Source organism: Barbatula barbatula (genome assembly GCF_947034865.1).
Source record: "Barbatula barbatula genome assembly, chromosome: 25".
NCBI lineage: Eukaryota > Metazoa > Chordata > Actinopteri > Cypriniformes > Nemacheilidae > Barbatula > Barbatula barbatula.
The window spans coordinates 12,062,971-12,088,182 of NC_136788.1; the positions used below are offsets into that span (position 1 = coordinate 12,062,971).

The window sequence follows — 25,212 nt, forward strand, 5'->3', positions numbered from 1 at the left end:
CAACACATCATTACCTCTCCTCTTCTATGTCTACTGCTGGTTATCCGCTGAGAAAAGTGCAACTTGCAATAAAAAGTGCCTGGAAGAGAGCAATCATGAGTAAGAAGGGACTACAAAATGTTCCCGATTCCCCATCAGGCCTCTCAGTGGTGACTCACCTTGGTTGGAGTCATAAGTGTGACCGCCCAGTCTCAACGTGCAGCCGCAGATATGACAGCGGAAACACTCCCTGTGAAAGAAGTTCCCCTCCGCGCTCAGTCTCTCCATCACGTAGACTCGCTTCTTACAGAAGTGGCAGGTGTCGCTGCCGCCCAGACCCTGAGGGAAGTCCTTTCGCAGGGTGGTCTGAAACACAGAACAGCGTCTATGACATCACAGGAAACCGACGGTGATGTGGTACAGTATACGGGGGTGTACAAAGCACAGCAAAGGTAGTTGGTGTTAGGATCTCATTCTTTGAAACAGGGATTCTTTTACTTCAAAGACGCATGTCTGGCATTCAAGAAAAAGAATCAAGTTATGTTCCATCGTAGGTTTTCATATTAGGTTTAGGCTCACACTTATTAACTTTCGCACAAGGTGCATGTTACGGTATTGTTTTTCGTTTTTGCAAACTAGCATAAATTCAACCTATGTTAAGTACTTTAAAAGATCAGCAAGTTAAATTGATCGTTCACCTAGAAATAGAAATTCGGTCATTTACTCATCCGCATCTTGTCATTTCAAACCTGTATGACTTTCTTCCGCAGAACACAAAATAAAATATTTTGAAGAAAGTTGTTAACTGGACCCCATTTGCTTCCGTTGGTTATGTGTCCATACAATAGAAGTGAATAGGGGCCAGTGCTGTTATGTTACCAACTTTCTTCAAAATATCTTGTGTTCTGCGGAAGAAAGTCATAAAGATTTGAAATGATAAGAGGGTGAGTAAATGATGACAGAATTTTATTTTTAGGGTGAACTATCACTTTAAAGCCACCAGGTACAGCCAAATACACTTTGTACCAAATAACAATAGCTGAGCTTTATTTGTTCTGTTAATACACACGCCAAAGAAAAGCCAGTAAATGTTATGTCCTTTATGTCAGGCGTAAGATGCATTTAGTGTTGTACTTGAAATAGCCAGGACAAAAATATATTACCGCCCCAGATTCTGTACATCTTCTTGCTTCTGTCTGTGGAGAAAGACTCTCTTTACTACACACAAGTTGTGGCTGTCAGCAAAAGCACAATGCCTGTACCCTTGTTCGTACACATAGACTTAGGTAAAACTACAAATCACAACATTCAAAAACATCTCTTACAAGGAAAAGAACCCTCATCACACCGTGATACAGCCACAGGCTTTAACTTTTTTTGATGGAATGAAAGAAAACGACAAAAATTGAAGTGATTTTTATCAGAGAAACGATATACATGAAGCTGCTTAGGCCCTTCCTGAGGATTCGTCAAATTCAATGAAAGATTCTCACAGGTGGAAAGTGCTTACCAGAGAGATGGTGAAAGGATTGTTGGGTCTATGATCGGTCTCATATAATATGGCCAGTGTTGCTGCTTTAACCCCAATGGTAGAGGAAACTTTCCCCACTGTTCTCTGACAGTCAATAATGAGCAAATCAAAGTTTAGAATAGAAAAGTAAGAAGAATAGAAATGTAAGAAACAGAGAAAAGCAAGACAGGAAAAATATTACTAGTTTAAGACTAGCAAAACTACAAGTACACAACAAACCTAAAAAACTAACGGTGTTCCTTCATGTAAATCAATGCTCGATATCGACAGTCGCACACAAAACAATGACATGCTTTTTATGAGAACAGGCCTGGAAACCGGAAATGCAACATGCGATTATCTACTAAAAGCAAATTAAAGGGAAGAAAATAAAAATTCTGTCTTTCTTTACTCACCCTCGAGTTGTTCCAAATCTGTATACATTTCTTTGTTCTGATAAACACATAGAAAGATATTTGGAAGAATGCTTGTAACCAGACAGTTCTTGGTCACCATTGACCACCATAGTAGGAAACATGTCAATAGTAGTCAAAAGTGCCCAGAACTGTTTGCTTTCCTACATTTATCAATATCATCTTTTGTGTTCAACAGAACAAAGACATTTGCAAAGCAATTTTCCTACTATGATAGTCAATAGGTGCCAAGAACTGTTTTTTGTTACAAGTATACTTTCAAATATCTTTGTGTTCCTCAGAACAAAGAAATGTACACACATTTGCAACAACTTGAGGCCGAGTAAATAAAGACACTGAAAAGGAAATAAAATGTGAAATAACTTTAATTACTTTAGAAAACATTTTTTCTGACATACAAGGTTAAGGTTTGTTCATTTTTGTTCAGGCAGACGTGCAAACAGTCAGTCTGAATACCTGTTTGGAGTTGTCAAGGCACTCAACACGCCTGACTTCAGAGCGATCTGTATGTTTATCATGGCTCAGATGTGTTTCGGACTCAGTACTGCACTACAGCAATGGGAAAATACGGGGATTACGATTCTCAGGGTCTGGTTAATAAAACGCAAATAAAATCCCTTAAAAACTAATAATTTTCTAATGCTACCGAAAACCTCTTAAAACACAAACTTCTCTACACATAAACTAATGTATCATTAAGTGACTGTGGATGAAAAATGTAAAAATCCCCCATTACTCCAACTATTAAAAAGAAAAAATTATGGGCAAATGTGCAGTTTTACCTGCTTGTGTTGGACTGAAGCAACAGGAGACAGAAGACAGGAAAGAGTAGAGCATTCTGGGATAGTGTGAGCTGAAGAAATGTAAGGAGAAGTGGAAACAGCAGAAGAGTCTTCAGATGCCTGTGTGAGGAGAGTAGGAATATGTGGAAAGAGGAAAAACCCACCATCACCACAATCCACAGATTATTCAGCCTCTGAATTTTAGACAAAACAGATATCGCTTCTCTCCTCTCGTCTGATCTTTTATAGTGGTCACACTTTTGTACTTGTAAAGATTCTAGTCTTTTTATTAACTGGTCAAGCAATAAATCAGTGGTTCTCGAAAGTATAGAGAGAACAGAAAGACGGAGGTCATTCTTCGTCAAAGCAGCCAACAGATCCGTCAACAGATCAAGAGAGAGAGAAATGTGATCGTTGCACTGCATATTTAGCTTCTGAACCACTCTTACAAATCCTCAAACGGCTTAAATCCCTCGTGTTAGGACACCAAAGATCAAAAATAAAGTGAGAAGACAGATAGTACAAGATAAAATGAATAAACAACACTAAGGTCGTCACATGCTTTAATACGACTGAAGCGGTTGTTCGATTCGTGCAAGCTGACAGCATGCAGGACTCGGGTCTCAGGCTTCACCTGAGATTGAGTCGATTTGCTTGAGAAGAGACCGCTGAGCTGTTGTGCTCGTTCCTTGATGCTTCTCTTGTTGAATTGTCTAGTGATTTCAGCCTCTGGTTTATTCTGTACGCGTTTAAAAGCAAAGGACAGAATGGATCAGAAATGAAAAAGCTAAGTCAAACATGACAACGCATGCATTTTTTGTTCGTTTTATGCATTTGGCATACAATTTTATCTAAAGTGACATATACATTTAATTATTGTAAGTTATATTTTTGGCTGTGCATTCTCCATGGTCCAGGTACAATCTCAGGTTCTTGATATGACTTGGGTTTCTCTTGCAATGCATTTTAAAATATATGATTCAAGCTATAATTCTCGTTGGGATTAGTTTTGGAAGCATGCACCACATCATTCACCTGGTTGACGTCATCTTCCAGTCTCTGCATGCACTTGATCATCCCGTCCAAAGCCGGTGTGAAGGACGGACGCAAGTCCAAAGGTTCTGTTTGACAAACCGACTGGAGCACTTTTAAGGGAATGTGAGAAGTTCTGGAACGAGACTCGCTGGTTTGAAAGCAAGAGGTAGATTCTGTAAACCGGCAACTGGAGTTAACTTCAGTCTTTTCTTGCATCTCTACATTCTCATGATTTGAATTTGCATCGGCGTGGCAGTCAGAACGTTGGGCACTGGTGTGCCGGGTTTCACTCTGGATGTGAGATTCGAGCAGCCTTAGATATGGAGATGGCTGGGTGACGATTTGGGCAAAAGGTTTGGGAGTTCAGTTAGAAATCCAGGAGAAACAATGTTGATTCATGGATGAATTTCTTTGGCGGGCTAAGCATACCTGCCATTTTTTTGGGGGTGGAGGGGGAGGTGGAGGCGTGGGATGGTTTGTAGGTTTGGAAAAGCGTGGGTTGTCAATCATGTCAAGACATACTGGCCTTTCATCAACTGAGTCGACTTCAGATTCAGACTAGTTACAGTAACATCACAGGAGAGGAGATGGAAATGTTTGGAAAAGATCAGAGGACAGTTAGAAGACCCACAGGAAAAGGAACCGTAAAACTAATCACGATGACACAATTCCAAAATAAATGTATTGTGTCTGGCATGTATATTTATATGTATATGTAAATACAGAAACATGCACGTATATATTTAGGAATTATCTATAATACAAATGTATATTTATACAAATTAATATTTTTAAGGGCTGTCAATTGATTAATTGCAATAAATCATTTTCAAAATATAAATTTACATAGAAAAATGTATATGCACAGTACACATATATATTGTATATTTAAAAACACAAAAACATACACATATACGTATATGTATAAAGGAAGTACGTAGGAAATATAAAGATGTATTTATTTATATCTACCAATAATTGTAAAAAAATCTGATATTTTAACATTTTTCTTAAATACATGTCTTAATATGTCTGTGTACTATGCATCTAAATTATATATTTATTATGTAAACACAAACTTTTATTCTGGATGCGATTAATCTGCCATATAATACATTTATTTATTTTTGCTGCATGTATGTGTGTGCATATTTGTATAAACATATAAATATACAAGCCACACACGCATATTATATAAACAAACGTTTATTTTGGTATCGCGATTAAACAATTTGACTGTATTAAAATACAGAAAACGTCCACTATCCGAACAACAGGACTGGTCTCTTGATCAATCTCATTGTTTGCAGTTTACATATAGTTATAATCAGTCCATGAGTAACTTACATCCTTTAAGCTCGTAACCATGAAGCCAGACAGTATAATGACCACCGCTAATCTCAAAGCCAACAGAAAATTCAGACGTACATCAATGACGATTGCAAAATCATAGTTGCATAGCGATAACACTAAAGAGTGTAAACCCGAAACACTGCGAGTTCATTACTTTTGCAATTTGCAGAAATGACACAACGCATGTGTCAAATCTGCGTTTGTCAGACAAAATGCAGACATTTATTAAGCAAAGAACCACTAGTCTCAGACAAGCCCAACTAGAACAGAACTATAAAATTATTGTTTTCATCATGGCCTGTTGCATTCAGACTCCATCCAACAAACTAAAACCAGAGGATTTACTTTTGCTTCTACTTTCAGTCCACAAAGACTGTGATTATGTTACCCTACTGCCTGTAGTTCACAGAGATTTCCTCAAAGTAAACTACGAGACATAAGATGGTGCCGACCACAAAGAACCTCAAAACACATCCTGTAATTTAACATTTAGAGATGGCCACCAGGACTGTTTAACCAAACTACTTGATATTCAAACACCACAAAAGACGTCTTGGCTTTTTTAATAAAGAGGAAAAATAACGTACCTGTCTGCGCAAAGCGCAGCTTGGAGCGTTCTCCTCAAACCTGGCCAGCAGTTGAGTCGCCATGGATCGCACCCTGTTTTCTTTCTGTTCACCTATCTCGCCTACAGAGGGCGCACCCTGATTGGACATTAGATGTAGAAAAGGAGAGAAGCGGAGCAATCAGGGGAAGTAAACTAAAACAGTTCACAAGAAGTTTAAAGACAATGTAGCAGACACCAAAAGGGAAAGTTAACACACCTCCTCCAGGTGGCTGATTCCCTTTTTCCTCTTTTTGTTAAAATCATTGTCCTCCAACTTCTTGTCGACCTGAACACAGAACAATAATGCATTTCCTAATTTAAATGGGATTATTTAGTTAATATTAAACGTTTCGGGCTACTCTACAATAGTTATGAGATATAATGTCTACCTTTGGAATTCTCTTTCTTGGCAGTGTGATATTTATGGAGTTGTGAACCGAATTTGCAGTCTTGGATGGATAGTTTTCATTATTTGCAGCCGCCTCTTTGGGTACACCTGCAAAAAAAAAAAAAATCCATATTTACGTTACGACAAACTACACTGAAGATCCGAGCATGAGATCCGAGACAGCTTTGATGGAGATCGATGGTTTAAGTGTCAAGAAATCACAGGTGAGCTCTACCTGTGGTAGGCTGAGCTGAGTTGCGGAACATCTCGTAGAATCTGGAGAGGTAGAGGATCATGATGAGCTTGTCTGGCCCACGCTCGGCGTCCATCTCGTTCCCTGTAGTGATGGGCTGGATGCCAAACTCACGCTCTGCCAAGTCAAAAGCCAACTGGTTGTTCATAGCGCAGTCTGCTTCATTCAGAGAGTCAAAATCACTGGAGGAGAGAGAGAGAGAGAGAGAGAGAGAGAGAGAGAGAGAGGCAATGATAAGGCTTTATCAGGACTAAATTCCATTCCACTAGTGAGGCTGTGTTCTCGCCATCTGTATTCCTGGTTACCCATAATAATATTTGCAGTAACACAGTCACTGGCAGACCAATATGATGAGAACAGTTCCAGCTGATTTACTCGCATATCACTGTGAGTCTCTGTAGCACATCTTTATGATATCATTAAAGCCATCACTCACATCCGGAAGGGATTGGGAGGCGTGGCAAGATTTATGGCAGACGACACACAGTAGGTGTGAAAATTATAATGCATAAATCATGATGTGAGCCTTGCACTGATGTCTTAGGGCACTCAAGGTTTTTTCAGAGCAACACTAACATTACAAATGTCTTAGTATTATTATAGATCCAGCAGAACTCTTAAAGGTCCAGTGTATAAAATGTCTTCTTAGCGGCATCTAGTGGTGAGGTTGCGAACCCCTTACACCTACCTTTCGAAGCACTACGGTGGCTGACAACATAACTAAGATGTTGTCACTTTTTTGCTGAAGGCGATAACTTATTTACGAAACACGCTCTGAGCAGTTTGTCCATTTAGGGTATACTGTAGAAACATTCCATGTAAGGGGACTCGCGTGTATGTAGACAGCTCATTCTAAGGTAATAAAAACATAACTCTTCATTATGTCAGGTCTTTATACACCCCTAAAGACAAATGCTCATTCTGTCAATAGATTCTCAAAAAAATGTCACGCTGGACTTTAAAGCCTTAAATTACTGTTGCCTTTGACATCACAGATCAGAATTGTTGTTTTATCAGCCCTTCCTCTTTCTGTAGATTGTTTCAATTCCCTATTAAGGGACAAAGCTTTTTATTTGCCACCGAGAAGAGAACTACTGTCGCCAAATTCAAAGCTATTGTCCTTAATTACACAAACCACTTGTTTTGATGGCCTGCGGGAAGAAGGTACAGACACGCGTGCGACATCAAAAAAAGGTTATGACAAACGAAACAACAGATCAGCTTTAGTCAATAAAAGGCACCCTTTTTAACCATACAATGTGTTCATGGGGGTGTGACAAGGCATAGAGGCAAACACCAGGGCCAGTTTGTGTGTGTGTGTGTGTGTGTGTGTCTTACATGAGGTCAGGCCGCTGGCGGTGGATGAGGGCGCACAGAGCCAAGCCGCTCCTCCAGGAGGTAGTGAGATCAGTCACATCCACTCCCCTGTAACCCTGAGTTTGCTTCTGACACCAGAACAGCAGGCGGCTGGGACGAACCTCCGATTCTGAAACATGCAAGATGAAAAATGAATCCCAACGGGTTCGAGGTACACCTCGGTCTCGAAGAAAAACACCCATCTCAAAGGACACGCAAACAAAACTCAGAGGCTTTACAGTCGAGATTTAATGCGACCGTGATACGATGACATAACTCCCATAAGGTTTTACTGAAATAAGGTCTGCACATGCTTTTGTGGACTGTCTGAGGCTTTCGTCATGAAACATGAGCTCTTTGATTGAGTAGAGGGTGTGGACATAAAAGTCATTGTACCCGTGAGGCAGATTCCAGGTGAGACAAGTCATTAAACAAACACAGATCAGGTGGCTATCGACTGCATCATTTGTTACCACTACATCATTTGCACAAAAGCATTTCATTTCGGGGTTCAATCAGGACAGCATGGTTTAAGCTCAAGTATGTAAATCAATAAAAAAAGAAAAAGCAATAATGAAACCACACACCCAACCCCACCCCTTCATCTAACACTGTACTGTAATATGATCTGCTCATGCGCCAATGTCAAATATGATCATCTACAAATGACAGTTTTCTCTCCATCGTAAGCTAGGACAAGAGGAAATCATTTTACATTCAAAAACAAAAAACTTTTCCTTTAAACAAAAAGAAGTATACCATCCACATAATATTAAAGTATGCGAGCGTACACGTACAGCCGAACGCAATACACAGGTTGAGACGCATGTGCATTAGGAAATATTGCAATACTTTGGGCCTACAAGGTTGTTGGGGATACAGCTATGGCCGGAAGTGGTGCTAAATCTCACCATATTATTGCAATAATTTAATTAGCCAACGCCTACACCTACCTCAACCCTAAACCTTACTTAACAATAATAAAAACAGTTTTCAGCGTGACAAAAATGATGCAATATTGAAGTGCCCAGTGGAGGTGGCTGTAACCTTTCTAGACAAAACCGCCCTACAGGGGTCAGGTTTTCTTCAACTACCTTGAATCAATGCTCCCAGGACATGGTGGTTAAAAAAAAAGATTACCGTTTACTTTATACGTGCGATAACAACATTCTGGCGGTACGCTTTCTATTGTGATTACGAAATTTGAGTCACACGCTCAAGCGCTAGCAACATCAAGGTCATGTGTTCGATCCCAAGGGATTGCACATAGTCAGAAACAAAATATATAGTACAATGCAATGTAAATCGCTTTGGATTAAAGCGTCAGCCAAATGCGTAAATGTTAATACTTTTGTAAATGGACCTTATGCTTTTTATTAGCATTTAAGGCTCATTTTGAGCACAGAAGTCCTTTCTGCTGTTTTGGTCGTGCTGTTAAACGAGTACATTTCAAGGGACAAAATGGAGATGTCTGGTCACCTTAGTAGAAAGGTAAGTCTATCTGCACTACATCTATAAAAAAATGTATACTATACCTCGTCTGGAGAGGTTCACAGATCTGCGCGAGAGTCCGTTGCGCTCCAAAACACTTGAATCCTGCTCACCTTTGATGTACAGATGTCGTACCTGATACAGGAAGTTGGTGGTTTACAGGTGGATACACGTTAAGATGGCTGCATACGCATCGATATGGTAATGATGGACCGGAGTCTCACCTGATGTGGTCGCACGCAGGTGGAGTTGAGGTTAGGGTAACGTGTGGCTGGGTCTATGGTGTATTGCTCAAAGTTCTTGGAGATGTTTTCAGCTGTGGTCTGAGGTAACAGCCTATAGATGGTCTCCCTGCACGATAGACAAAAACATGCAAATACTTCATGATCTTTTCATGACAAAAATATTATCAACTTTCATTGTGCAGAAATTATATAATTGTACTTGGCAGTTTAAACATCCTCTCTCACCTCTCAGACAGAAGGTCAAGGGGTTCTTTACCCTGAGCCCAACCCTTTATCATCCACACGGTGTCAAAGGCAGCCAGGAACCCTCGAGCACACCCAGTTCCCATAGGCCAGAACGGCTTGACACAAAAGAGAAACAGAGAAGGCAAATAAAATAGAGAAACACAAATAAGACGCAAAACAAACGCGAAACAAAAGTTTAACGACATATTCTAGAATATTTAAAGCTGACAGGATATTTTTCCTGTTTACAATTTCAGGAATTTCTAACACAGTTTATCTTCACAATATCTCCGTTTCTTCTCCAGCAGTCTATGTTAGGAACTTTCAATTGTATGATTTCAATTTAGCTAAATAAACTTGTTTGTAATATGTTTGTAATACATTTATAAGAAATGGATGCACTCTTTGAAACAATATTTTGGAACCTATATGTATATATAAAGTAGCAAATGTTTATAAAAAAGGTGTGTTCAGCTGAAGAAAGAAGTCTTCTAGGATCTTACAGGAGATACTCAAATTGTGCTACTAAATAACAATAAATTTGTTTATAAGCACGTGTTGACAAAGACATACATTATTTCTGCTTACCTCTAACAGACTGTCCCCAACCAGAGCCACCAGCAGCTGATGGCCGTTCTTTTCTCTCACCAGTGCAGCGTTCTCAGAGGCGTACATGCAGGTGAAGTCAAACATGGCTACATCTGGCTGACCGTAGTGGTTAATGGCGTAATCCAAGGAGGGCAGTTGGTAGTTTGTGCCAAAATCTGCAGCCTCGCGGGCATACGACAGCAATGCTTCTTGGTTCACGTTGTCACTCGCCAACAGCCGTTCGGTCTCAATGTAGTCCTGGAAAAAACACATCCAAATCAAAACTATTCAAACAATAGTGCATCCTAACTTCTTTTTATGAATTTGGAAACTTGCTCGTGTTATCTTTACCACAAATTATTCTTGGCTTGTTATTTAATAATTTAATGCAATGACATCTATACACTTAAAAGGACAGTTCCCCCAAAATTACCAATGACAATGGTAGTCAATGGTGCCCCGGAACTGTTTGCTTTCCTACATTCTTCAAAATATTTTCTTTTGTGTTTGAGGGAGTTTAAATAAAGACAGAATTTTCATTTTCGGCTGAACTGTTGCTTTAAGTGCGCCTTACTGTAGTGTCTTGCCCAATGTAGACACAAAAAACAGAGTTAATGAGTTCAAGCGGCACGTGACGTGCGTGGAGCCCGAGTCACTTAAACGTTCACAAACAAAGCAATCAAAATGTGAAAACAATAGGGCGATATTTTAATGTGATAAGTAGCTCGAGGTTAAGCGGATTACACGGTGATGTCACCAATGGTGAAGCAATAAGCCTTCTTTCATCATCAGGGTTTTAACAATGCGTTTCTGTGACTCCGGAGGGTGTGAGAGTTTCAGACTCCAGACAAACTCAAAACACTTCAAATCACTCAACTGTTCTGCTGTAATATCCTGTGTAACACGCTGATAAACTGTGTCTGTACACAGACATAGTTTCTTTTCATCAAAAGGTTCTCTAATACTTTCCAAAAACAAATAAAACACATCATTAGAGGACTAATGATCCCTAAGTGCATGTCATTACACACGTACGCACGCAGAACATGGCAACCAGCCAGTATACAGTATAGACTACCACTGTTTTCTAGACTCACATTTCATGCTTACAGTAGCCTGACACACTCAAGTCACCTCTGACAGTCAACAAAGTCAAACCTGTGTGATTTACTGCCCACCAGACCCCCACCGACTCACATTGATGATCACACCCTTGTCCAGCAAGCTCTGTTTCTTTGCAGTCATGACAAAGTAGTGCGTGTTGTCTCTATAATAGACGATGTTTTCCAGATCGATCCCTGAACGAAAGACAAATGAGATCAATTAGCATGTCTGTGCTAATGACAAGCTGTGAAACGATGGATGACGGATGAAGACTTCTATTATTAACTTGGATTTCCTATTACAAACACCCCTGACTTTAGGGAGGAGAACCATTACACACTGATGATAATGATGTGTCAGCGTTTGAATTATGATTTTTATATGAAAATCATTGAGGAGCGTGACACCAGGTGTCAATGATGCAGAACATTGCTCGGTTAAGTAGAATGATGTTACGAGTTGAGCTGGAGACGGATGGAGCTTCATAACCTGGACATGATAACGTGTGAGGAGTTTCAGCTCACCCGTTTCATCTTTCAGCTCCAGGAAGAACTTCTGATTGAAGATGAAGGCCACGCCGCTGATCTCCTCCACTTTGGCCTCGGCTGTGGTGTTGCGGTTAACAAAGTTGGCAGTGATGGCGATAGCTAGTTTTCCTCTGAACTCCTTCCTCCTGAAGCCTGGAGCACAAAATGGGATGTAACATTTGTTTTTATGGTACAGCACAAAATGCTTCAAATGAATGTTACCTGAGAAAGTTACATAATTTTCATTTTATGATTAACTACGATCATTGTCATTGTTCATTTTATTTGCCCTAATGTAACACGCACATGACGACTAATCACATGTGAGAACCAATAAGATTTGCAGTTATCGATGTGTCGCCATTTATATTTACCTTTCTAGGTTATCTCCATGTTGTGTGTTTACGATTATACGCATCGTAAATTTGCATCGTGTTTTTTTTATTAACACACAAGAATCGTATGGATTACTTACGATAGATGATTTGATGGATGCACTTTTTGGAGCTTCACCATTTAATTGCATCCTTCAAAAGCTACATTAGTGACATCGGTAACACTTTACATTAAGGTTCCCTGTATGAAGCATTTATAAACGTGTTCATTAATGACTATCAAGTCATTTACAAAAGCATTATAAAGCAGTTATAACTGCGTGAATAAAAGGGGGATTCTAAAGAAATACCTGCCAAATAGTGAGCAGGAATAAGAAAAACAACAAAACAACCTACAGTGTCAAGTATGACCGCCTATATTGCAACCAACATCAAGACAATAATGAATCTGCTTTTGAGTCAAATAAATGATGAATAAATACATGTATTAAGCATTTATAACATGCGAGTTAAACATGGCTCACAATTTAGCAGGTATTTAGTTAGAATCCCTCTTTTTATTCATGCAGTTATAACCATTTCATAATGAATTTGTAAATGACTTATTGAACACATTAATAAAGGGTACCTTAATGTAAAGTGTTACCCTGACATCTTTCATTATAAACTAATGCCACATGTGCATTGGTCAACATGAAAGTGGATTTTAGGTTTAAAAAGAAAATATCTGTTAAATCGATAGATAACAACTGCTTATGCGGCATACTGACAAGAATAAAGGACCAATATGCAGATCATTACACCTCAAAGAAACCAGCTAAAAAACAAGCGTTTGCAAAACAAAGATTTCGCAAAACAGTCTTTGCACCTTCATTTGTCATTGAAGCAATATAATCACTTTCTTTCAAGAGTCTCTCAGAAACTTGGCACAGCATGGTCCAAAGGTTTCTTGTGTTTACTTCTAGACATGTCCATGTATGTCTAACCCAGAATCTAACTATATCAGCATTAAGCAATGAAAAGAGTTGTGCTCCGCCCCTCCTGCGTGGTGTTGACATACTTTCTGTCAAACACAAAAGAGCGTATCCATATTCTGAATGTGGGACAGACAGTTTTTGTAAATAGTGCTTGGGAAAGAGTCACGGGGCAATTAGCTTCACCAACTAAGCATGTTAAGACCAGAGCCGCTGAATATGAGAGTTACGACACTCAATCTCATTGAGCCCTCAATAGTTCCAAACAAATCTGTGCTTTCAACTATTTTAATGAATTTTACTGAAGTACTTTACTGCAGTACTTCTGCATTCCATTCATCCCGTGGAGGTCTATGTGAGTGTCGTAACTCTCATATTCAATGGGTCTGGTTAAGACCGTTCAGTTATAGTCATAGTTATACTGATTAAGAGAGCTAAATGACTGAATACAACCAATATCCATTAGCCAAAATAGTGCAAGGGTCTAAAAACAATGACATGTTATTTATAGAAAGAAATTTATATTTTTGTCATTTTTACAAATATGTGCAGTAATATTTTGTATGTTTGCATACTTTTGTATATACCAGTACATGTCTACTGTACTGTCTCTATAGTCTGAAGAGGTTTATTATGCTTGTATATAAAAATGACAAATAAATTCCTTTGACAATAGACCTCTTAGACCGAATAAAGCAGCGACAAAAAATACAATTCTGTCATCATTTACTCACCCTCTTGTCATTTCAAACCTGTATGACTTTCTTTCTTCCACAGAAAACTAAAATATATTTTAAAGAATGTTGCTAACCGGCACCCATTCATTTGCATTTGGATACCAGCGCTGTTTGGTTACTAACTTTCTTGAAAATATCTTTGAAATGACAAGAGGTTAAGAAAATGACAGAATTTTTATTTATGGCGGGTGAGCTATACCTTTAATCTCACCGATTTATAAGGAGCACTTAAACATTTCATTTTCGGTCGAATTCTAAACGTAGGTGCAACATTAAGATCCATGTAATCTTCTAATCATTCCTTACCATCAAGGGTGCTTCTCCTGCCATCAGCCCCAATTATCACATCATACTCATAATCTGAGATCAGGTGGTCGGCCGGCCGGATCTCCACCCTCCATCCGGGCCCTGAAATGCACACACCCGATTGGTCAAATTCAAAAGAGGCTCCGATAGACAAATAAACTTAGGCTGGGCTTTACTTTGTTTATTACAACTATCAAGCTTTCCCAGCACAGCAGTAGTAAGGCCAAAATAAATGACGGCATGTGTAAAAAAGGCTTTGCAGATACAGCGTAACAGCTAGCGGCTTTGGAAAATTCAACCCGTTCTATCCATATCTAACGCCTCTATAATTTGACGCAAAGTCTGTGCTTGTCTCTCGACAAGCAATGCATAGCAGAAATGGTGCTATAGACCCCAGTGACCCTTGACTCTATATATAGGAAAGAACTGCGGGTTTATCATTTACACAATGCGGAGTGGTAAGTGTCAGTGACGTGAGAGGACAACACAAGCCTTCTCGGTATCAAGCGTGTGGTCATCAAGGTCATTTAGTGAGGTGGCGATTATCAAGAGCTTGTTTCGATGCTTTTCTTCAAACGCGAATACATTAAGACCTCAAATGTCAAAGATTGTTTGAACTTCCTGCATAATGTTTTATCGATAGTGTGTTAAACTACAGTACATAAAGATACTTAAGATGATGTAATTACAGATTATGGGGGATTCATTAAATGGGAGGCAATCCTTAACTAACAGTCGTACAGTAACAAGTCACACAAATTGTAAACAAAGTGTAATTAAATTCCACTTTAAGTCTTGATGTCATTCTTAAAACACACTCAACGGTTTGTCTGTGTATGACAAAAGGGCGTGCAGGCCCACAAAGAAATGAAATACTACGAAAGGTCATAATACTTCTGCCCACTACGTTTTTTACTCTTGGACATTGGGGTGTACAAAACAAGTTGTGCTGGTTCCCTGTGAGATATTTATAGCTATTTTATGGCAGCGTGGGGTTATGATGGCTTGGTGTTGGCTAAGAGATCTGTGCAGTTCTATGATCCACAGTTAATGTGAGCTAACGGACACCGTGGTGCCAACCAGTGGAACAAGCTTACATAAGTTCTGTTCTCGGCTCGACATCTTAAAATGAGAACCAGTTCCTGTTTACCGTAATATGCCACAACAAGCCTAGAAACTAGGCAGTGAGCATTCTGTTTGACAATGTGAAAGACAACAGGTACGGTTGGTGGATTACCGTCAGGGCCTTGTTCCTCAGGTGGCTCCCGAAGCTTGAGGAACTCGATGTTGACGTGTACCTCCACCCCAATGATGAGAGCGATCTTTAGCAGCATGAGCTGCAGCTGACGGATACCTGAACACAGAAGGCACCGTGATATACACTAGAAAATAAAAGTCGCTCTTATGTCATAGTGTTCTGCAGAAATGCTTGGATTGGACCATACACTGAAGCTGCAATCCACAATTTTTTTGGTTTATTCATTGGGTCAAGTTATTAAGTAAGCATATAAATCTGTGTGGAAACTGTCTCCTTAGCTTACACCGCAACGGTAGCGGGAAACGTCACCTGACTTCAACCAACATAAAGATACACTGTATGTAAAGAAATCTGCAATTTTATGTTTTGATGGTGATATTGAGGCAAAATTGTAGGTATTAGTCTACATTGCCATTTAAACGTGTCTAACATTAGATGCAAATTTAAACAGTTGGTGATGCTCCTAAACACATAAGCACAAAAATACCACATCTTTGCATTCACACTAATTCAGATTCTGGTCTGGTTTGATGTCATTGTTCACATTGCATTTTAAACGGGTCTTACATTAGATGCAAATCTAAACCGGTGATGCTCATAAACCCACCCATAACACACAAAAATAAATGCAGATTTATTATGATGTAATAATTCCAACCTTACTGTTCACACAACAATAATCTGGATTCAAACCCAATTTATTTCCACCTGCGAAAACATCTCACATCATTAAAACGTAAGATTCTTTGTTATTTTTGTCCTCACACTGTCCAGAGGACAGGTCTACAGTATGTGACACGTGAGTGGATGAAACAGATGAGATTTGTGAACTATATGCACAAACTGTTAAACATCATACTGATATGTAACATAGGACAGGTTCCAATGGCAGTCCGCAGTCAGTACACTGTGAGATATAAACAAGGAAAAACAGATTTGCATTTTCCCAGCAGCTTTACATGTTTTGCATCTTGTTTGGTTGTGCTGGTCTGCTGTTATCTCATGGACCATCGAGAGGAACATATTACAAAAAGCATGACGTCAGCATGATGGAAACAGATTAACCTAAAGCCTCGTACAATGATCAGAATGTGATTACAACATTTATCACAGCAGGAACATCTAGTACTTGGTCTCCGAGTAGGTTCCTTATTCATTCTCTGTAATAAGTATAAAACATTTTAAATGGTTGTAGTTTTGAAACTAGATCTTGGTTCATGAAAGGAATTAAGACTGCTTAACGATTAGTCAAGACCGTTTTGGTTTACATAATATATGTGGGTGCACTGTGCATGTATAATAATTATGTATATATAAATATACACACATGCATGTATATATTTAAGAAATATTTGCGGGTGTATATACATTTATATATTTACAATTGTTTTATAAATATTATCAAACAAATATGTCATATATTAATATTTTGTTTCTTAAAATTATACATGCATGTGTGTGTATTTATATATACATAATTATTATACATGCATGTGTGTGTATTTATATATACATAATTATTATACACAATGAACCCAGATATATTATGTAAAAAAACATTTATTCCTTCAACAATTAGTCGTGACTTATCATTAGCCAGCCCTAGAAGGAAGACAAGTGACCTACTAATATGGTCTATAGATCCAGCGCAGAACTTTCCATAAAACTTCTTGGCTCCAAGGTTCCTGAGGTCATGGATGGTGTAAGGCCAAAGGTGCAGAACATTGTTCCTGGAGAATGTGTCCCTTTTTTCAATCACCACCACTTTGGCGCCCAACAGGGCCAATTCTATGGCGGTCCGAAAGCCGCAGGGTCCACCACCAATAATGAGACACTGTGGAAACACAATAAGAGTCTCATTGAGATCAATGTCAGATAATCTTTAAAAGAAACTGTTCTGGGATCTGTTGAAGTGTTTATAACTATTTAAACAAATTTGGCTTTCTTTGGAAAGCAACTGAAAGATTAGCCAACATGATGCCAACAACGGCTACATTACCCCACCAAACTTCCTGAAAACGTATCCAAGCATGTCTAATCAAATGAATCTTTTATTCCCTTCAGAAAACAACTTTGCTTGTTACTTCAAGCTCTGATCCGGGCAAGTGAAAACACAAGTGTATCAACCAACAATTCCTGTAAAGGATCTGTCAGGGGGGAAGCGAGTCGTAGCACAGTTACTCCAAGCGTATTCAGCCTGCTTTGTTTAAGAGTACAAACGTCTTTACTTAAAAGATGTTGCAACTTAATTTCTCGACAATAATACAGAGGCCATATCTTTAGCATTGTGTTCTTTCTGGGGAAAATAGATAAGTGCTGTAGGTTAACTTGTGGGTTTTGGTTTTACCCCAAATATTGTTTTTCTTTAACCATAATCGGAATACTGAAGATTGTGACACTTTGCAATGTATATCGCTTTACCCATACTGTATAATAGGAAGTAGGCATTATTTGGATGTCCTTCTATTTCCCGTGGGCTTCATTCTCTCAGCTTTAAGGAATTAATTTTAATTTAAGGGTTTAATTACAGTCTCTCAAACATGGAAGACCACCATGAAAGTAAAAAAGAAGATTCTTATTAAGACCAAGACATCTTATTCAGTTGGTAGCACCAGAGTAATGGGGTGAGGTAAGAAAAAATGATCACTAAAACTTAATTCAAATGTGTTTAATGCATTAATGAACCAATTAGAAATGAAGACAAATCATAGTTTATGATTTTATCATTTTTTATTGTATATTTTATTGTATATGGAAACTCTCTTTAAATACTTTACAATATCTTTCTTAAAGCTACTTTATTCCTGTACAACTCGTATAAGATATGACAATTCCTTTAATATCAGTGAGTGTTTTTGGGCCCATCCTTTGTGGTTTTATGAACATTATAAACAGATATCTTTATTATACTGCTGCCCCTTTAAGGACTAGCGCACTTTACTGTAACACACATGTGACACAGTCTCAAACTTATTTGCGAAGGTACGCAGGATTAGAAATAAATAATGTGATGGAAAACAAAAACATATGCAAAGGACATATTGTTGTGAGATTAACAATAGCAAAAATCCTTTTATAAATATCTACAAATACCCCACAAAATAACAACAAACGCAAATAAACAACAACTTAAACCACTTATGAACCAAAGATTAGCAAAAGCTGCTTAGTAACTGTGATACTTTTGCTCAATACTAGTAGTAGTAGTTTTGGGTTTCCAATCCTTTCTACTTCTTGTCAAGCAATAAAGGAGTCAATAATCCCATGTTTACTTTGCAAAATGCAATAAAAATCAGGTGACCTCAAACCCTCTTTTCCATAGACAGCTAACAATGCATTAAAGCGGTTGTTATCTAGTTAACATCTGGTAGACTTTAACATTCATCCTGATTATATAGTTAAACATTAAAATACCCTTTCTCTCAAGCTTACACAACAATACAAACCCAAACACTAGCTACGGTAGTATGTGACCTAATACATACAGTAAAACTGAATTATGAAACAGTTTTAGACAACAAGAGGGCGTTTTAATTAGAGATTGAATTTGGTTGTGTCAACTTAAATTGGTGACCGTCTTTTACAACACAACTTCAAAGTGCCATCACATTTCTTGAGGTAATTCTGCAAAATCTTGTCTAGTATTAAGGATGCATGAGCTTATAAGAACAAGAAAAGCTCAAAAAACTTACCTTGGTATCCACGCAGGTTTTTCCCTTGCAGTACTCCTTGTGGGAAGCTCTCTTGTCCAGCTTCCCCCAGAGACCTTTGGCCTTCCAGTATGTGACTGAGGCTTTTAGGCTGCTGTAGAAGTTCCGGTGGTCCGAGGGGTCCAGCTCGAGTTGCCTGCAGAGAACGCTGAAGGCCTGCAGGGTGCCTTTGCAGGTGGTGGCCTGCACAAAATTCTCAAAAAGCTGGCCGGCCTGAGACACCCGTTCATCTTCAGTCTCTCCCATCCCTCCGCTTTTTGGTCACTTTCTTCCACCTTTAATGTATGAGGATTCAGTCAAGGGCTGGGTGGTGCTTGCATTCCTCATGAAGACTGGAGAAAAAAGAAACGCAACATGAGTTTTTATGTTTCCACACTACTAAATTGCTTTAAATGTCATAACCTGTCATCATCAGGCATGTGTTATATGTGAGAAAACAATCTATATATGGTTATGGTGTGATGACTCAAAAAGGTAGTAAGTAAACCTCCGCTAAAATAATTGATTGCTTTAGAGCTCTTAGTGTAGTCTAGAGTCGATTGTATTTAAAGGTCAATTATCTTTATAAAACAGCTTAGTCCTTAAAAGAAAGTATACAGGTCTGTAGTCCTCATGGACTTGGACCATAAGACAACGCCTTGGGGGGGGGGGGGGGGGGAGGGCACTAAATCAAATAAAAATGCTCTACATTTTTAGCAAAGCTGCAAAATAGGCCAGACAAGTCACATTAACTCCGAGTGAATGACAGGATTACAGCATGCCGAGAAAAGCAAACTGCACAAACAAAGGAACACTCAACCCTGAAATCAGGACACAGTTTGACCTAATAATCGAGAACCTGAGCCAAAAGTTTATTTTGCAAAAGATTCTACTCTCATGAAATGCCATATAATACATCTTACTTTTATGTACGGTTAAAGGGATACTTCACCTAAATATGCATTGGTAACCAAACAACATTGCCCCCATTAACTTCCATTGCATGGACACAAAACCACGGAGACATTTCTCAAAATATATTATTCCATGAGGGTGAATAAATAAAAGGGTAGTAAATTAAAACATTGGGTCATGCAACAAAATTGTTGCATGAATTTCTTCCATCACTGTATTTCCAGTTTTACATGGCTACATACTTTGGACTCTTATTTCAAGAAGATATAAAAAAGCAATAAGAATCCTTCAAATTGTTTTATGGGTGTTGAATAAGTTCCCAGCAACCTGTTCTCTCCTAATAGGGAATGGAAAACATGATTTGGAGTGAGACCAGTGAGTGATTTGAATGGGTGTGGAGATCATCTCAATGAGTGCACTGCATGACTGCAAACTTGCAGAAAGCTACAGCTAAACATCTGCATCTTCTCCTGAAGGTCTCTTGAATCCCTCCAGCCTAATCGAAAGGTTAAGAAGTTTCATTAGTTTCTCTTGTGTGTCATTTGCACAATTTCTTATTACTCTGAAAAACATAACCTGACCTAAGCCCTTTCCCTTGAATTCTGCACGGACCAATGAGTGCACGGTTTCTTGCATGTCACAGTGGCCTGGGAAAGTTCCTGCTGCTAAATTTAACCATGTACTGTAAAGGCAGTAGAAAACCGTTCTAAAAACAGGACATGCTTTAAACTGTGCAGTGTGTACCTCTCTGTGTTGTCTCTCAAAACACCAATAAAAAGATTTTAAGTAAAAGGAAAACTGAAATCTATCCACCTTACAAGCACAAAAGCAGAAATAATGCCATTAGCCTTTTGGACAAAATGGTGATGATGATTATGATGATGATGATGGCATAAATGCAAGAGCAATTCAAACCCTTTACCATTGCCTCTACGATGTTCTTCAACAAGATCATTTACATTTGGCCATCCAGTCCATCATTACAAATAAACCAAACTACCCCATGCTATGTCACTATTACTCCCTAAGCTGGACCCTTCAATTAGACAGAACATGCTCAATAAATTGATTCTGACAGCTTGCTTCTGCAACTCTTCGGTTTACCACCTCAAGCTCCTTTTGAAACTTTCTGCACAAGCTTTAAACCATCAAGAGATCAATCGAGTCTCAACGGGCACCACTTTTAACATGAATTTCTATGACCCACATTCCACCAGCCCTAAGATTCCTCATGTGACCTACAGTAGGAAATGAAAATATGCATACAAAGGACCATCTCTCGTAGAATATAGAAGTTTGTGTTCCCTGGAGTGTGTGGGGAAAGTATGGCTATTTGAGCCAATATGATCAGTAGTTTACAGCCTGAACGTAAAAAAAGTAATCCGAGAGCACTGCGCTCAAGCGTGCTGCTGTCCAGGAGAGTTGAGTTACATTGGTTGAGGTGATGTCGGTAATTGTTAGCCAACTGACCTATTAGCAATAAGAGTGATAGGCAGTTCATTCGATTAACTGTACAGTAATACAAAGGACTGTTTGAAGGTCACCTCAGGAGAGGATGTTGCTGTACAAGTGCAAGTCGCTTTTTGAAAACAGAAAAATCACAATACAGAAAAAAACAAAATTATCAAAAAATGTTAAATGGACTATGAATGATTTGTGTTTTTGTACAAGAGGAATGAAAATAAGACCAACATTGCTTGACAGAATTTTTGATAAGATGTTTGATAAAAACATCTGAGCATATCAAAAGGGCGCTTTTGGGATTTAAATGGATTCTTGCAACGGATGTTTGTTCACAATTAAAATGTAAAAATGCATAAAGTACACCAAATAAAGGTACACAATTCTGTAAAGATTTCTCAGAAACTGCACTAACAGCGCCATGTGGGACTATTTTCTGCACAGTAGTTCCAGAGTCAAGATATCTGATATCGCATGAGGTCCAAGTCCATCCTGTTTGTGCACTTTTTCCTCCTTGATAGTGGAGAAGAAATTAAAGCAGCCCCTCTGCATTAAAATTTGTGCTAAAACTTTGGCGCTTTCTAAGAATTCTAAATATGGCATACCAAATGATGCCTAACCCCAAAAATTTGATTTTTGATGTGGAAAGCCAAATAAAATGAATATGGAATCTGATAATTTGGGAATGGTACAACAATCATTCTACTCCAAACGATTTACACAAAACGCCAGGAATTAGACTTAATGAGGGGGAAGATGTGGGTCAAACCCATAATGGGATACCCTAGAGCAGTGGTTCCCAAACTTTTTTTCCTGCGCACCCCCTTCTATGTCCCAACAGGGTTGGCGCACCCCCAATCCCCACTTAAAAAAAAAACGCAACAAAGATTTGTTTTATCGCCATATAAAGACATGTTTAATCATGCGCAAAAAAACAAAACACGCATGACAATAACATCAACAAAGTGCATAGTCTCAAACATAAAATAAATTAAAAGAGGATCCATCTGGAACTTTTGAAGTGCAGCGCAAAAGTCGCTCAGCCTGCAGCGAGAGAGAGAGAGGTGGGGGGGGGGGAGACGGGGAGAGGATGCATTAGTAGGCTATTCCCAGTAGGCCTAATATGTGCAGCAATAATATCAAATACTTACCCATATTAATGCGACGGGTGAGCTTGCATCTTGGCACAAAGCTCTCCGAAGTTTGGCGCAATGGAAGACAGTTTAAGCCTCAATTCCTTCTCAACAGCATCCAGTCTTTGCCGATGTTTAGTTTTAACTGCTGCCATAGCAGAGAAACCAGCCTCGCAGAGATAAGTTGTGGCGAAGGGCATCAAAACTCTCAAGGCTTGCTTTGCCAAGACGGTGTATGATGTCATTGACTCGGTCCAAAAATCCACAAGTGGCTTTCGTTTGAACTGTAACTGCAGTGCTCCATCAGATGACAGCTCGATCAGCTGCTCCTGCTCGTGAAATGACAGCTGTGGGACAGGCAGGGAAACTTCAAATGGATTGCGAATCCAAGCGCGAGATGTGTCCATAGGTGGGAAGTGTTTCCGTAGTTGCTCGGCGAGTTGGTTGAGGTGTTCAATTATGAGACTTTGTACATGCTCACCCAGGTCCACGTCATTTTCCCCCAAGAACTCGTGAAGCGTAGGGAAACACAGGTGTGTGTTCCCACTCACACAACTCGCCCAGAACCGTAGCTTCTTTATCATGGCCTCAATCCTGTCTTGTGTGTTGAACACAGTCACACTGACTCCCTGTAGACTTAGATTGAGTTCATTCAGAGCTGAGAAGATGTCCGCTAGATAGGCGAGCCTTTTTAGAAAATCTTCGTCATGCACACTGGAGGCCAAATGAAACGGATTCTCCTCAAAAAACTGCTGCAATTCGTGCCGGAGTTCAAAGAGCCTTGTCAGCACTTTGCCGCGGGACAGCCAACGCACCTCTGTGTGCAGCAGCAGTGATTTGTGTTCGCTGCCCATCTCATTACATAACAGTGTGAATATTCGTGAATTTAGCGGATGAGCTTTAATGAAGTTCACCAGTTTGACTGCGTCGTTCAGCACTGCAAGTAGATCAGCTGGCATGTTTTTGGCTGCGAGGGCCTCTCTGTGAATACTGCAGTGTAACCAGCTGACGGATGGGCAGACTCTCCTAATATGAGCTATAAGCCCCTTGTGTTTCCCCGTCATTGATTTGGCCCCGTCTGTGCAAATTCCCACACAGCGCTCCCAGTCGATCCCATTGGTCCTCATAAAAACGTCAATTAAATTGAAGATTTCCTGTCCTGTTGTTCGGGTAGCAAGGGGCCGACAGAACAAAAAATCTTCTTGTACCGTTCCTTCAAAAATGTAACGGACATACAGAAGAAGATTGGCCAGATTTGCAACATCTGTAGACTCGTCTACTTGCAGAGAGTAAAACTCACTTTTCTTCACACGGCTGATTAGTGTAGCCAGGATGTCTTCAGACATGGCATCAATGCGGCGCGACACAGTGTTATTGGACACAGGAATCATGTCCAACTTTTTTGCCTCTTTCACTCCAATCATACACTCCACCATCTCTTTGGCCGCTGGCAAACACACGTCTTCGGCAATTGTGTGCGGCAGCCCCTTTCTCCCCACTCTGTAACTGAGTAGATATGACGCCCGTAATGCGTCTTTCGTAGACCCAACGCATGAATGAAACTGCATTTTTTTTTGGCTTTTCTGTAACTCCTCCAACTTTGCTTTAAAAAATGCAAGGGGCTTTTGGCTTAAATTGCCATGTTTCGTGTGCAGATGACGACGGAGATAAGACGGCTTCAGACAGCTGTTTGCTAGAACTTCACTGCACAACACGCACTGAGGCTTCGGGCAATCTGTATCGCCGATCCAAGTGAAGCCCAGACTCAGATAATTGTCATCATATTTCCTTTTTTTTTTCCCTGTCTGGTGTTCACCCTCATCACCTCTTTTTTGCCATCTCCTTCCCTCCTCTTCGGTTTCCTGCGGCGCATCTTCTGACTCCCGCTCATTTTCTTTCTCTATTCTCTCCGTCTCTGTTGCCTCCAAATCCTCACTCTCTCTTGGTCCCTCTCCTCCTTCGTGACTGACAACTTCATAAGACGTCCTACTTGACAGTTTCCCTGATTTCAGCCAGTTAAGCATATTTATAATATGGAATGAAGCGGCTGCAGTGCATGAAAGAAGAGCAGTGTAGAAACGTAGAAGAAGACAGCTGCAGTCTTCTTCTACGTTTCTATCAAAAACTAATAAATTATAGTTTTTTATTTAAAATAAAAGCGATTACAAAGGAAATGTTTACTGTTCATGTTTTTTTATTGTATGGAAAAATCCCACTTAAAAAAACAGATCGCCATTACATTTTTCCTCTCGCGCACCCCCTGGTGGCAGCTCGCGTACCCCTGGGGGTGCGCGCACCACACTTTGGGAATCCCTGCCCTAGAGTAATGTCTTCAGCGAAGATTTGGTCTAGTGACATTCAACCAGGCAACACCCATGTGCAACTAGGAATTCCAAGTCATCAAATCTTGCTGGATCTACAATTCCCTCAGATTTCCAAAGTAGACATAACGGCATACTGTACTGTATGTTGTCTGGTTGTTTTGTGGTTTGCACAAAAATCTTTGGTAGGGTAAGATAATTTATTA

The 25,212-nt window shown here is 39.5% G+C and overlaps 2 protein-coding genes across 3 annotated transcripts in view; both read right to left on the reverse strand.

Moving 5' to 3' along the window:
* mical2b (microtubule associated monooxygenase, calponin and LIM domain containing 2b) overlaps positions 1 to 25,212 on the reverse strand; it is a 42,056-nt gene that overhangs the window by 13,245 nt on the left and 3,599 nt on the right. The window contains exons 2-18 of one of the 2 annotated variants that reach the window (XR_013786255.1): positions 19,180 to 19,529; positions 17,114 to 17,321; positions 15,467 to 15,583; positions 14,230 to 14,331; positions 11,875 to 12,030; positions 11,444 to 11,544; positions 10,247 to 10,504; positions 9,659 to 9,774; positions 9,413 to 9,539; positions 9,233 to 9,323; positions 7,680 to 7,827; positions 6,324 to 6,523; positions 6,090 to 6,196; positions 5,918 to 6,012; positions 5,681 to 5,797; positions 159 to 345; positions 15 to 79 (exon numbers count right to left, since the gene is read on the reverse strand). Coding sequence is in view for 1 of the 2 variants with exons in the window: in XM_079449670.1 (XP_079305796.1) it covers positions 15 to 79; positions 159 to 345; positions 5,681 to 5,797; positions 5,918 to 5,986; positions 6,090 to 6,196; positions 6,324 to 6,523; positions 7,680 to 7,827; positions 9,233 to 9,323; positions 9,413 to 9,539; positions 9,659 to 9,774; positions 10,247 to 10,504; positions 11,444 to 11,544; positions 11,875 to 12,030; positions 14,230 to 14,331; positions 15,467 to 15,583; positions 17,114 to 17,321; positions 19,180 to 19,443 (2,433 nt within the window). In the remaining variant the exon portion in view is untranslated. The remainder of the gene's footprint in view (positions 1 to 14; positions 80 to 158; positions 346 to 5,680; positions 5,798 to 5,917; positions 6,013 to 6,089; positions 6,197 to 6,323; positions 6,524 to 7,679; positions 7,828 to 9,232; positions 9,324 to 9,412; positions 9,540 to 9,658; positions 9,775 to 10,246; positions 10,505 to 11,443; positions 11,545 to 11,874; positions 12,031 to 14,229; positions 14,332 to 15,466; positions 15,584 to 17,113; positions 17,322 to 19,179; positions 19,530 to 25,212) is intronic. The other variant, XM_079449670.1, reaches the window with a different exon arrangement.
* Positions 22,709 to 24,709, reverse strand: LOC306890906 (zinc finger BED domain-containing protein 5-like; the record flags this gene model as incomplete). Its single annotated transcript, XM_079450921.1, has 1 exon — positions 22,709 to 24,709. The coding sequence occupies one exon, from the start codon at positions 24,707 to 24,709 to the stop codon at positions 22,709 to 22,711; it is 2,001 nt and encodes a 666-aa protein (XP_079307047.1).